This window comes from Penicillium cataractarum (assembly GCF_028827025.1).
Source record: "Penicillium cataractarum strain IBT 29864 chromosome Unknown utg000005l, whole genome shotgun sequence".
NCBI lineage: Eukaryota > Fungi > Ascomycota > Eurotiomycetes > Eurotiales > Aspergillaceae > Penicillium > Penicillium cataractarum.
Window position 1 is genome coordinate 1336751 of NW_026622741.1, and position 12389 is coordinate 1349139.

General features: G+C 48.5%; 4 protein-coding genes across 4 annotated transcripts; 1 reads left to right on the plus strand and 3 right to left on the minus strand.

The window, feature by feature from the left end:
• Positions 1–73: 73 nt before the first annotated feature.
• On the minus strand, positions 74–1915 carry N7496_006192 (uncharacterized protein; the record flags this gene model as incomplete). The annotated part of the gene is made up of 8 exons (XM_056699121.1): positions 74–539; positions 612–679; positions 745–956; positions 1012–1120; positions 1175–1445; positions 1545–1717; positions 1786–1811; positions 1873–1915. 8 exons carry the CDS (start codon positions 1913–1915, stop codon positions 74–76), a joined length of 1368 nt encoding a protein of 455 aa, XP_056554534.1.
• Positions 1916–4538: 2623 nt separating this feature from the next.
• On the minus strand, positions 4539–6111 carry N7496_006193 (putative O-methyltransferase; the record flags this gene model as incomplete). The annotated part of the gene is made up of 5 exons (XM_056699122.1): positions 4539–5328; positions 5439–5565; positions 5702–5716; positions 5834–5981; positions 6034–6111. 5 exons carry the CDS (start codon positions 6109–6111, stop codon positions 4539–4541), a joined length of 1158 nt encoding a protein of 385 aa, XP_056554535.1.
• Positions 6112–8155: 2044 nt separating this feature from the next.
• On the plus strand, positions 8156–10155 carry N7496_006194 (putative MFS transporter; the record flags this gene model as incomplete). Its single annotated transcript, XM_056699123.1, has 7 exons — positions 8156–8361; positions 8485–8634; positions 8722–8891; positions 8946–9299; positions 9402–9506; positions 9577–9790; positions 9912–10155. The coding sequence occupies 7 exons, from the start codon at positions 8156–8158 to the stop codon at positions 10153–10155; spliced, it is 1443 nt and encodes a 480-aa protein (XP_056554536.1).
• Positions 10156–10920: 765 nt separating this feature from the next.
• N7496_006195 (uncharacterized protein) lies at positions 10921–12333 on the minus strand (the record flags this gene model as incomplete). Its single annotated transcript, XM_056699124.1, has 1 exon — positions 10921–12333. One exon carries the CDS (start codon positions 12331–12333, stop codon positions 10921–10923), a length of 1413 nt encoding a protein of 470 aa, XP_056554537.1.
• Positions 12334–12389: the final 56 nt, after the last annotated feature.

A 12389-nucleotide genomic window follows, 5' to 3' on the forward strand; every position in this document is an offset into this window, starting at 1 on the left:
ATCCTATATACGAATAATCAACCTCATTTACAAAAATTATCCACCATAATTATTACCTCCTCGATCATATGTTTCACCGAGCATGATACCCATAGTCCTCCCTCCCAAGTGGTATCTCCCCACCACCAGGTAAAAGCCTCGCATCCCCACTCGACGTCGACCGCCCATCATCAACTTGCACCACAATATCTGTCTTCACCGTAACACCTCCATCCTCCATACCCTCTATCTCATGTCCGTATCCTTTTGACTGTCGACTTATCGATCGCTCAGGATGGATATTCCACTTCGTTTGTTGACCCTCTTCATCATGCCACTGCGTCGTTGCGGTGGCTGTGGCTGTTGCTGAATCCATCCATCCGGTTCTACTTCGGCTCTGTTGGCTTTTCAATTCTGTGTCGTGGGTGGCGTAGTTATTGTTTGAGTTTGATTTGGACCAGTAGCCGAAGCGGCCTTCTCGTCGAGCGTCGACGACGGTGCGGAGGAAGAGTCGGGCGACTGGGGCGCACGAGGCGAGGAGAATGCTGTAGTTTTCGATTCTGAGGGGCATGTTAGACATTTGGACAAGACAGTTGGGATTAAGTGTAGTGAGATGTATAAAGTCGACTTACTTTACCCATAGAATGAAGGAGACGATATTGTAGGTAAAATCGAGTCTGTCGCCGAGGGACTTGAGTTTCTAGAGAGAATAGAAAGATTAGCGTTTTTACGTCTAGTATTTGATAATTGCAGTTGAAGGCTTACATATGTTTTCACAATCGAGGCCGCACCCGAGAGAACTAGTGGACCACAGAGGGTGATAGTCTGCCAGAGACGACGAGATCGAACGGTGCTGTTGATCTTCTTGAATTGCGACCAAAAGGACAGGTTCTCGCGGTGTAGTGTGCGAAGGAAGAATTGCCACAGCTCTACACCAGCAATAACCGCCAGAATAAAGTCAATGATCGTGTTGAAACCTGCATACAATTAGTCACGAGCTCTTGGATTATCTCTATCAAGCATTCAACGCACCCCCTTGAACAAATCCAACAGTAGTCTGGACATTGGAGGATTGACAGACAACAGATCCATCACTGGGTAGTGGAGTCCACATATATTTGAAGTATGCAACGCGGTTCGTCTATAACAAATTAGTCAGGCCATGCAAAATTCGAAATATCTCAGAAACACAAACCAGGTGGTAGGGATTCGGCCCACACTGTAAGATAATTTGCAGAATAGTCACCATATTGGCAACTATCTGCACAATTGCACAAACGAGGATTGAGATACGAATCTTCTTATCGCTAGCCGCGAAGCATGTTAACAGGAACCACATCATGCCTGTGCGAGAGACCATGGCCGCGGCCACAGCGAGTGGTTGCGAGTAGAAGTCGTATTTCATGACTGTCAAGCGTTGGGCCGCTGACAGGTAGTAATAATGTCGACCCAAACCCCATTGTGAACTATTGAAGGGCATTATTAGTCAATCATCATATCGGGCTATTGCGTAGACTACCATGTCGATGGTGGGGGTATATCAATTGTTTTGCGTGTGTACTCACCTAATTTGAATCATACTCATGTGTGCAATGTCGAGAGTATAGCCCGCGAGGAAGAATAGATCTTCGAACCCCCAGACACGCTCGGGTGCAGTGACCTGGGGCAGCGCAAAGCGTACCCAGCTCTTGACTGCATAGCGGAATAGAAGTGTAACACCAACAACGCCGGTAAGGACCTATTTTCAAATGTTAGTAAACTCTGATACCGGCATTTCAGATATTTATATAGATTGGGATAGCATACCCAACAAGCAACAAACGTGCCCGCTCCTATGATGTTATGTCAGTCATGCTCACATCAAGATGTCTGCACATGCAGAGATCAACGCACCGATATTAACATCGCCCTCAGTTGGCCGCGGAATACTCGACATGGCGACAAGGACAAGGAAGGTAAGAGTCGCAGCAAAGAACTTATTCACAAAAATACAGGGAAGGGAAAACCAAAAAGGAAGGGATAAGGCGGTGGCCGTGATGTAAATGCGCAAATCAATCTCGATCTCGATCTTCGTCAAGCTGCAGCACAAGCGGGGGAGTGCAATTCAAGTACTTTCAATCACATTGGGTCTTATCCAGTGAAGATCAAAGAGGGGCAGACGTTACAATGCCCCAGGGACAAGACCATTGAATCACAACGGGATTGAATTGATTTACAGAGCGGGCGTGCTTTGATAAATCAGAAAGATGATCCGATCGCCCTGTTCAAGCTTGTGTGGGCCAACCGGCGGAACAGGGCCCTCTCGGAAGGGAGGTAAAGCCCGATAAACTCTGGTGTTGGCGAACGCTTTACAGGTCCAGTCGCGGAAAAAAGTGGAATATGGTGTTCCTTTTGACTTTCTTGTTTTATAATTTGGGTCGTGTCAGTGTCTGATGGTGTTGTGGCGTACGGAAGAGAGTATTATTAGGCTAGGAAGGGACCAGGTCCTAACAAGGGATGGATGTTTACTCCGGGAGAACTCGTAAATGCTGTTAAGTAATACCAATACAATAATCATCCAGGGCTTAAGCCACTGAGAAAGCCAAAGCCAGCTTGTAACCGAAAGGCTAAAGAAAGGAGAAGAGACGAGGATTACCATCCTTCTGACGGAGTGTTTACTGTGTTGGATAAAGTACGAAATAAGTTTGTCCACACCGGTGCCGGGGGCCAGATTGGGTTGTTCCTTGGGAAATAAAAATCTTGTTTGCGCGATATTAATCGAGAAAGACTTTGTGGCTTAGGAAAGAGTGCATGCAGCCTGTGGGAGGATGCAGTGGGGTTGAAATCTGGCCAACGACTTGATGATTTGTGCATATCCCTGCTAGTCTCATCCTACTGGATGAAGAATAGTACAGAGTATTAATTTCAAGTGCTTTCTATTTAAGGTACGGAGTAAAAGGTCGATGAAGAAGATACGATCTTGTTATTGGCGATTTGTGCAGTTAGTTATGCTATACAAGAAACCAGCAGGCGAAGTCCCCGTTCTAGCAATGGCTAGTCTCGACGATCAACGCATCCATGGATATTTAGTTGCAAGCAGGGATATTTTCCAGGCACCAACTTCGCTTAGGTACGCCGAGAATATTCGGTTGCATTCCCATATGGCATCGGGAGATTGTGTCCACGCGAAATGAAAAACATGGAGCCAGAATCCTTCGCGTGGTTTGACAGAGTCAGGAGTTTCTAGCCTATCGGGCAAAATACTAAAAGTCAGGGAGTCCAGACAATAGCGTCAAATCCATATTCACTGGATAAATTTGTGATAAGACGAGCAGTCCTGTGTACGGGGTACCGGTGATACGGATACTGTGTATGTAGGGTCCGTCCATTCCTTCGAGCACACTAGTACAGTGGTTTGACTCTCCTGCTAGTATCCATGTGGGTTCCATATTGTAAAGTAAAACCCCCTTCCTTCGCTTGAGGACGCGTGAGCACTGAACGAAAAGACCTGGCGCACAAACAACATTCCACAACCAGCCCTAGGTAGAAAAACTCGGGGCGAATGACAACCACGCAAGATCCATGCGTCACCGCGCAAGGGGTGTGACGAAGGAAAGCAAATTTCAGAAGTCAACATCGGCTTTTGCATGCAACCGCATTCAATAGCCGGATCCACCAACTTGGCGTGCATAGACATGAGGCACAAATCGTAGATCACAAACTTACAACAGTGATATCTTTTGGCAAACCCATCACAAAAGCGTTGGACTGATAGGATCTGACTGCATCGCACACCCGGTATGGAGTATCAGGCAGCAAAAAAAAGAAACGATAAGCGATGTGGTGGATCTCAGGAAGAACGGAGACGGACAAACCAGAGATCAAGTTGTACTAGAAGCAGTGCTTGGACACCAACGTCGGAGTCAGGACTGAATCTGGAATGATGGAAAGTGCGAATGGAAGGATCTGCTAACATATCAAAGACCAGAGACCAACGCCAACCAAGACTGCCCATTCAATCTGGAGCAAAGAATAAGATTTGGCGGGTGATGGGACTCGTAGTGGCTTTGTGGTGGATTTTCGGTGGATTGGCGCTAGACTGGGGACCCCAGCCCTGGCCCCCACTTGGCTTGTGTTTCCCTCTTTGGAGTTTGGATCGGTGAGGGTCGGGAAGAGAGGGGGAGGCTAAAAGTCAAATATTCAAATGTTGTCCTCAAGTCGAGTCCTTGAAAGTTGTGATTTGCAGACCCCGAATGTGACTGATCAAGGGAGATCGGAGGCTGGGCCGATCAGCTGAGATGGTTCATGCAGTGTCTAGGAACACGTCGATAAAGCTATCTGGTTGGAAACTGGATCTGTTGTCACAAATCACATCGCCATTAAAGATGTATCGCATTTTAATCGAGGGTTGACAGCTTGACCATACAAAACCAGTCATAAAGTAACGAAGTGATGGGGCCCGGCTTCTGCTCCGACGATCCGCGAACTTTCTCGGCTCCACTCGATTCTCCAGAAAAATATCAGGGTTTGGAACGATAAACTAGCATTATTCTGTATTGAAAACTGTACTAATTACACCCCTAGACCAATCGCATCTCCACCAATGACTCCCCAGCCGTCTCATATTTCTCAAAGCTCACCATCAGCCCACAAACACCAGCCAACTGCCGCCACTCCGCCGAACTGCGCTCGCGCCCTCCATACAACGCAATCATACTCGAATGCAAATTCGTATACGTCAAGTTCTTCGCATACTCAATAATCAGCAACCGTGACTCTGGGCCCATAGCTCGCGCCAGCTTCTGCACCAACGCCACGGCACCCAGGTCTGACAGGTTATGCAGAATATGTTGAAGACTGTACACGCGCGCTCCCCGGATCGGCTGTTCCGCTGAGATCTTGTAGTTCCACTCCATCAGCCGCACGCCAGGGACATCGTCAATGGCTGCGTTGAATTCTTGCACGATTAGTTGTGACGGTTGGAGTTGGGGGTAGCGTGCTTGGACTTCGAGGAGGAGTTCGCCGCGTCCGCCGCCAATGTCTACCATGGCGACCTCGTCGTCGCGAAGACCGGAGCTTGAATTATCAGGATTCACGCCCAGAACGGCGCCAAGGTCGTAGCCAACGCTTGCCACGCGTTCGGGAAAGGTACCGAATTTGAGGAACTTGCCGACCATGAACTGATTAAAGCTGTCCATACGACCCTGCTCCTCCATGATGGAGTACGCATGCTGCTTGGCGAGCTCCTCTTGGCCCATCAACTTGTAGGCGTACTGGAACGGCCCATTGCATTCATCAAAGGGGTAGGCAAAGTTCGTATCCTGGAGCTGCTTCATCAAAAAGGCACCAGCCATTAATCCTTCGGTACAACTAGTGGCAAGAAACAGACAGGGTTAGTTAATTCGGTACGACTAATGCCAAGAGCGGAAGCCTTGCCTGGCACTCATTGTTATAGACAGGGATAAAGTAAAGTCACTTACAAGTGTACGGCACCATGCTGCGCCGATGGCATGTCGACCATGTGGCGGGTAATAGCGTTGGCCACGAAACAGTCTTCGTCCACGCGTTCGACCAGCCCAAGACCAGCCATGATGTAGAGCGTGTCGGCTGCATGCCAAGAATGAGAATTAATTAGTCTTTCATTGAGGAATCCAAAAGTCGACTAGGCTCCGGTACTGGTAGGGATTGGCGCCACATGGACGAGGGGCGGTTGGGAATCGACTAGGGTCAAGGTCGAACATACCAGCGAGAAGGAGCGCTGGAAGTGTGGTGTTAGCTGCAGGATCAGACAATTGGAAGAAGCGGGATACAACTGCCAGGGGCAGAAATGGTAAAGGGCATTGTTTGGAAAACAAAGAATAGACATTTTACTTACGGATCCTCGATTTATTTTCTCCGTCTGCCTGGATAGCTTCGTTGACTGCATCGGCGATATCCTTTGCGCTTGCTGGGCCTCCATGGCGAACCAATGCCCGGAATAGATCAAAGTGCACGGCGACGGGAACAAAGCCTAATGATGCGGGCTAACCATTCATCAGTTAGGAAAGTCAATCTTCCATGGGGGCTTCAACTTACTATGGTAACGGTGCCTGCCAGCGCAGCACCCGGAGGCACTGCGGGCGTGAGACTGGCCAGACGGTTGAGTAAAGACATGATCGAATCCTTAAATCCCTAATGTAGACGCGCAGCAAGACCTAGAAATGAAATGAAAGGGCTAATAGTAGATGAAATCGCCCTCGTAGTTCTCGATTCCTTCGATTGGAACCTTGATGGTCTATGCTGGTGTTTATGCCGAGACTGCACGGTGTCTTATGTAGATTGGAACAGGTCGGGGTGGAGGGCCGAGAACTGCGAATAAGAATGGAGATATGAATTATGACCGGTTCAAGGCCGACGCACAAAGATTTCTAGCGTGCTACGAGAACGGTTGGAATACGTTGAATTGAAGGATGAGAAAAGCGAAGAATGACAGGGATGATAATCAAAATAACAACTAGATAGCTACAAATTTATAACAGTATAGCAGTCTCAAGATAGTGAGTTGTTGTGACCGGGTATGTAAATGAACAAAAAAGATAGCTCAATAACACTAACGCAACCCCAGTGGATTAACGATTCGCAGTGCAAGTTGATGTCGACCTAGTGGGGTGTGAATGGTATGATGAGTCGAGATAGTACACTCATTCCTTGAGAACCGGATTCAAAAGGTCCAAATGCTAACAATTACCGATTATTTCAGACCCAGAAAACCCAAAATCAGTCTAAGAAGAGGGGCAGCAAAGAGCAAGAAAGGGAGAAAAGCAAAAATACTTAATCTAATACATCACACGAATCAGACAGCCCTGATGTGCAAGGGGCCCTGCGTTGGCGCGGCTTAGTTCGAACTCGGGAACTTTAGTGGACTAAAGTGGCCTTCCACAGGTAATTTACTTTACCACCAGTCCCCAATCCTGATTCATGCCTTTATTATTCGAAGAGTACTGAGAACGTTATGAACAAATAGCGTACGCATCAGAGAGTAGAATCGCAAACCAGAGGCATTCAAACTGGCCTGCTCTACATTGTTCTTCAAAGTAAGTCGGCTGTCGACTCGAGTCATGTTTATATAATCTACTGGAGCAACATTACGCTCCCCAAGATAGGTGGGCACCGCTAACTAACTGATCGCTAGCCCATCCGGAGGAGGGACCGTTAGTTAACATGCTTTCCGAATAATACGCGACCATGGAGCAGCCCCCTTGGGTGGGGCGTACAGGGATATGCGCGATATCTCGGGGCCGGAAAGGTGGCTTTTGATGGATCGTTGGTTCGGGTGGTTCTGAGAGTTTTGGTGGATCCTGGAGCCAAGTGGCTAAGTGGGGGAACCTGGTCCGAACGTCGTAAAGGATTCAACTACTCCGTATACGATTTACTATGTACGGAGTACGTAGTATAGTTGGCTAGAGTTAATTGAGCACTACTTTAGAACTTACCAGGTTAATGTTCTAGATTCGGAATACCCGAGCCATAGAGGTGGAAAAAATGTTATTCATAGGCGAAGTACCTACGAGTACAAGGTAAGTACCCCGTACTAACACTCCAGAGGAGTAGGGACCGCTGTAATTGCCCCTGTTTCGACGGTAGTCGCTGCGTCAGTGACTCTTTTTGATCTTTCTCATAACTAACACTCTTGATTCCGGCCTGTATCCCGTTTCTGGCCGTTTAGTGGCGTAATGATAAATCACCCAAGGAGAACAGCCCGTTGAATGGCACCGATAGCTCCAATCCTTCGTAGCCACTGGTCCCTACAAACCAAAAAAAGTTCTAGACATGTGCTCTGTTCTATCTTAGCATATTCCGTCCGACTCTTGAAACGAAACCAGTCGCCAATCTCTCCGCGTAACAGAAGCCACGCGAGAACCAGACCCAACCCGTCCGATCTAAACTTCGCCTGCATACAAACCATAAAACCTTCTGTCCTGCCCACTGCCGGGCACCCCTCGCCCTGTTGCCGATTATTACTGCACTTTCTTTTCATTTGCTTTTTTTTATTTCTCTTCATCCCTTCTAGTATCTTCCTTTCCAGTTTCTAACCCCCTTGGCTCATCTCCCCCCTTGCCGGCTGACTTTCCACGCAAACCTGCACGACATTGTCACTGTGCAGTGCGACTGTATATCGGGGAATTCGTGCTGATCACGGCAGATCTCGCAGATCGCCATGGAGAAACCCACGTCTATTGATAACACGCGCGAGGTTGAGATTGACGGGACGACTAGTCCCTCGCTCTCTCACGAGATGGCTCTTCCAGATCATGAATTGAAGAATGCTGATCCGTCGGATATGAAGAATCCGCAGAATTGGAGTCGGACTCGCAAGACTTTGCTCTTTGTCTCGCTGATGGGTAGTTCGCTGCTTGCAGATGGGTAAGTTGATCACCGGTTGGAATTGCAATCCGAAGGACCCTAAACCTTGCAACTGGGATGTTAGATTCAATGTTTACGGAGAAGTTCGAAGATTGACTGACAAGCTTCCTTCGGTAACTTTAGAGCAATGGTTTGGGGTGGTACACTCGTTACGCCGCAGGCAATGGAATGGGGTATCAGCGTCACACACTCAGCGACGAGTATGAACTACGGCATTCTGCTACAAGGCTTTGGTGGCATGTTTGCAGTGCCATTGATTGAAGCCTATGGTCGGTAAGTAGCCAATACAACCGAGGAAGCCGAGAGCAGTATCCAGCAGACTGTATGAAACCAAACAGCTAATCGATCTTCACCTTCTAGATTCCCCGTCTGGATCTGGCCACAGGTCATCACAATGTTCATGGTACTGGGTGCCACACTCTCCCACGACTGGTCCACCTTTACAGCCTTCCGCTCGCTGCAGGGACTTTTCGGCACAGTCCCCCAGGTTATCGGTCTACCTATCATTCACGATATGTACAGCCCAGAGGGTATGAAACACAATTCGACCCAATCCTAAATACTTCGTACTAACATCCTCTCAGAATGGCCTCGCATGATCAATATCTGGGGTACAACTTTCATGGTCGGCCCTTTCCTCGGCCCCGCACTCGCTGGTTATATCGGCGCAGGCACAAACTGGGTTGATTCCTTCGGCGTGCTTACGGCTATCTATGGCCTTTCTACGATTATGGTACTCGTCTTCGGCGCCGAGACTTATTATAACCCCGGCAAAGCACCAACCTCGCGTGTCGGTTCGTACTTTGGAGTTGGAAATACGAAGTTGCCCAAGGGCTCAACTCTGTGGTACTGGTGCAAGGTTATGGTGTTATATGTTTTCAAGTTCCCGTTGTTGATGACGGGTATTGCGATTCTGGTGACTTTTACTTGGCCCATTGGTATGTATAGCTTTTCCAGGAGGGTGACACTCATGTCTTGAGTCGGGGATATTTTCTTGTCTTTTTACCTTGCTTCCAACATTTGCTGATATCCGAGTACAGGAATCACCACTACCATCGACAGCTTCTTGCACAGCCCACCATATAACTTTGACACTATCGAAGCATCATCCATGCGTTTCGCCGGTGTAATCGGTGCTCTCGGCGGTACGTCTCTTTCCCCATTCTTCCTAAACCATGCACATACCCAGATAGGATTCTAACACAATCCCTCCAGGCTGGCTCGTCGGCTTCATCTTCAACGACTGGATCTTCAAGCGCCACCACGCAAACTGGCGGACCGAATACCGTCTACACGGCGTCTGGTTCCCCCTCTCCAGCATGGTCTGCGGCCTACTCACCTACGGTCTAACCATGAACTTTGGCAAGCACTGGATCGGTATTGCCTTTGGATGGATCATGGTTAATATCGGTATGGTGGGGACAGTTGTGTAAGTCTTCCCCCTCGTCCTAAAATATCACTCATCCTTCCAATCAGGGGTTCTACTTCTCCCGGAAGAGAAAGATAATATCCAAAAGTCACCACACTAACACCCGTCCTTCCACTCATAGTGCCGTAACAGCCTACGCCCTAGAAAAATACCCCGAACAATCCACCGTCGTCTCCGCAATCCTAAACATGTGGCGTACCTGCGGCGGTTTCGCTGTCGGATACTTCCAGCCAGCCTGGATTGCTCGGAACGGACTAGGTCTTGTATTCGGTATCCAAGCTATCGTCGTCAGTGTCTCGGTTATTCTGTGCATTGTGCCGGTCTTGATCAAGGAGAGACGAAAGAGTGTCGTTACCGCGGCTTAAAATTGAGGAAGCAAAAGGGGGATGGATTCTTGTAATTATGAGATTTGGGGTGTTTTGTACATCTTGGCAAGTGTGCTTTTGTCGGTTGAGGGTTTCTTTTCGTGTAATTAATTGCGTCTGAGACGAGTCGTATATATTTTTCAATGCAAATGGCCCTGATCTGATGTTTTGTGGAACGATCAAGTAGGATTGTGTTTTGGATATTGCAGTGTTGGAACTTCCCGAGACTGTGAAATTTGGAATGTTCTTACTTATCAAACCACAGTCTTTGCTAGATCTATTCGAGGTGATGTAAAAGGCAAACACAAATACATTCTCAAGAAAAGATGTCCAACCATCAAATAGTGACCCAGCCATTCCGTACCGATATCCTCCTCGTTGCGGGGTGTTATTGGTGATGTTCATGGTTCAATGTTCTTGAAATCTAATTTCTTGATTGATCCTGATAATAGGCCCAGGTAGCTCCAGGCAGTAGTGAAGTATCCATAAATGCAAGCGAGTGCACAGTCCAAAGACCGAAATGATCTAGTCCGTCCAGCAGACCACGTATCACATGAGAAAGTAACGAAAGAAAGACGCCCCAATATGACAAAACGCCTCGCCAATGATGTGAGCGCCAGAAAAGAAGCAAAGAAAAGCAAAAGCAAAGGTATGTGCGAGGGTGGGATATATACAAACGAGGAAAAGAGAGTGTGTGTCTTCAAAGAGAACTGTGAGGCGTGGATAGCGTCAAGAGGGAAGGAAGGTGGTTGGACGGTGACAATATCATTCAAGAATGTATTGTACCTCCGGACAAGATGATTGAAAGTTATTCAACAATCGCTGAACACGATGCGTCATCCAGCCCGAGTCCGTACCATTCGTGGCAACACCACCAAACGTCGTCGAAGCATGTTTACAAGACTGCATCTCATGATTAAACGAGAACTGCAAGCACTCCGAATTCTGCGAACACGCATCGGCACAAGCCTCCGTCGACGGTTCAGTCGGAGGATCAAAATCAATAATAGCCGGTGACAGATTATCCCAATCCGGCCGCTCAGCAAGAGATCCATTATGAACGAGTTCGCGATAGACATCGCCATGCAGCAAGAGTGCATTTTTACCACTCTTGAACCAGCCCCGGTCAAACCGCCACATTTCTTCGATATCGCGAGGACTCATGTGGTGGTATGACACGGCGGGGTAGCACCATGGTTGGCGGCCGTATGCCTCGGAGAAATGATCGATCTCGTGGGGTCGGGAGGTCATCATCATGGGCCAGGCCCAGGTGAGTTCGACGTGGACGTCTTTCAGGGCTTGAGCTAGTGCGCAGTCTCCGGCCCATTCTTGACTTGTCATATGCTCCAGTTCTTGTTGGTGCTTGGCGCGGTAGTTATGCAGGTGATACATCGTTCGGCTGGAGAGGATGATGCCTGCCCCGCCGTATCCGAAGAGAACGTCGCCGATTTGCATGGGGCTGCCGAGGTAGTAGTTCTGACGGTGATCTAGGTGGCCGAGCCAGTTTACCAGGTTCGGCCAGACCATGTAGGTGTCGGCTTCCATGAAAATGTACCATTTGGCGTTGGGTTGCACTTCCAGCGCTTCGGCAATCATGGGGAGGAACTTCCACTTGTCGAGTTTCCAGCCTGGGTTGTTGGTTTTGCCGAACGGACCGTTCGAGTCATCGCCCATTTCTTCATCTGTCAGGCCCTCGGGACCGACTTCCTGTAGGCGGTGGTAGATTTCGAATTCGGGTGCCTCTTTCATGGTGGATTCGGTGACGTTTTGCAAGACGTCGTAGACACGTACGCCGCTGATGGTCTCCTCATAGTCGGAGAAAACGGCGTAATGCGGGACACATTGAAGAGTCGTGCGCAATTGTACGGGGACCTTTTCGCGGGCTTCAGTGGCGCCGGTCTTCAAGACGACAAAGACATCATCCATGTCCTTGCGCAACTTCCCACATCGGTCGTCCTCGAATGAATCATCTGAGATTTGTTGCTGGTGCTGTTTCTCGGCTTGTGAAAGAGGGCGTGTCCCCTCGAGGATCATGGGTTCTTGTTCGGATTGTGTCCATTGTCCTTGGAGATTTAATGTGATCGGGTTGGTATGTGGTGAGAGGAAAAGGTAGTAGACCAAAGTTAGAGTAATGAGTGGCGAGACGATGAAGATCCATCGTCGCGGGGAGGAGAACATGGTTGCCTCCAGAGTGTGTTCGATGTCGATAAGGAAAGAAAGAGATTGGAATTGTT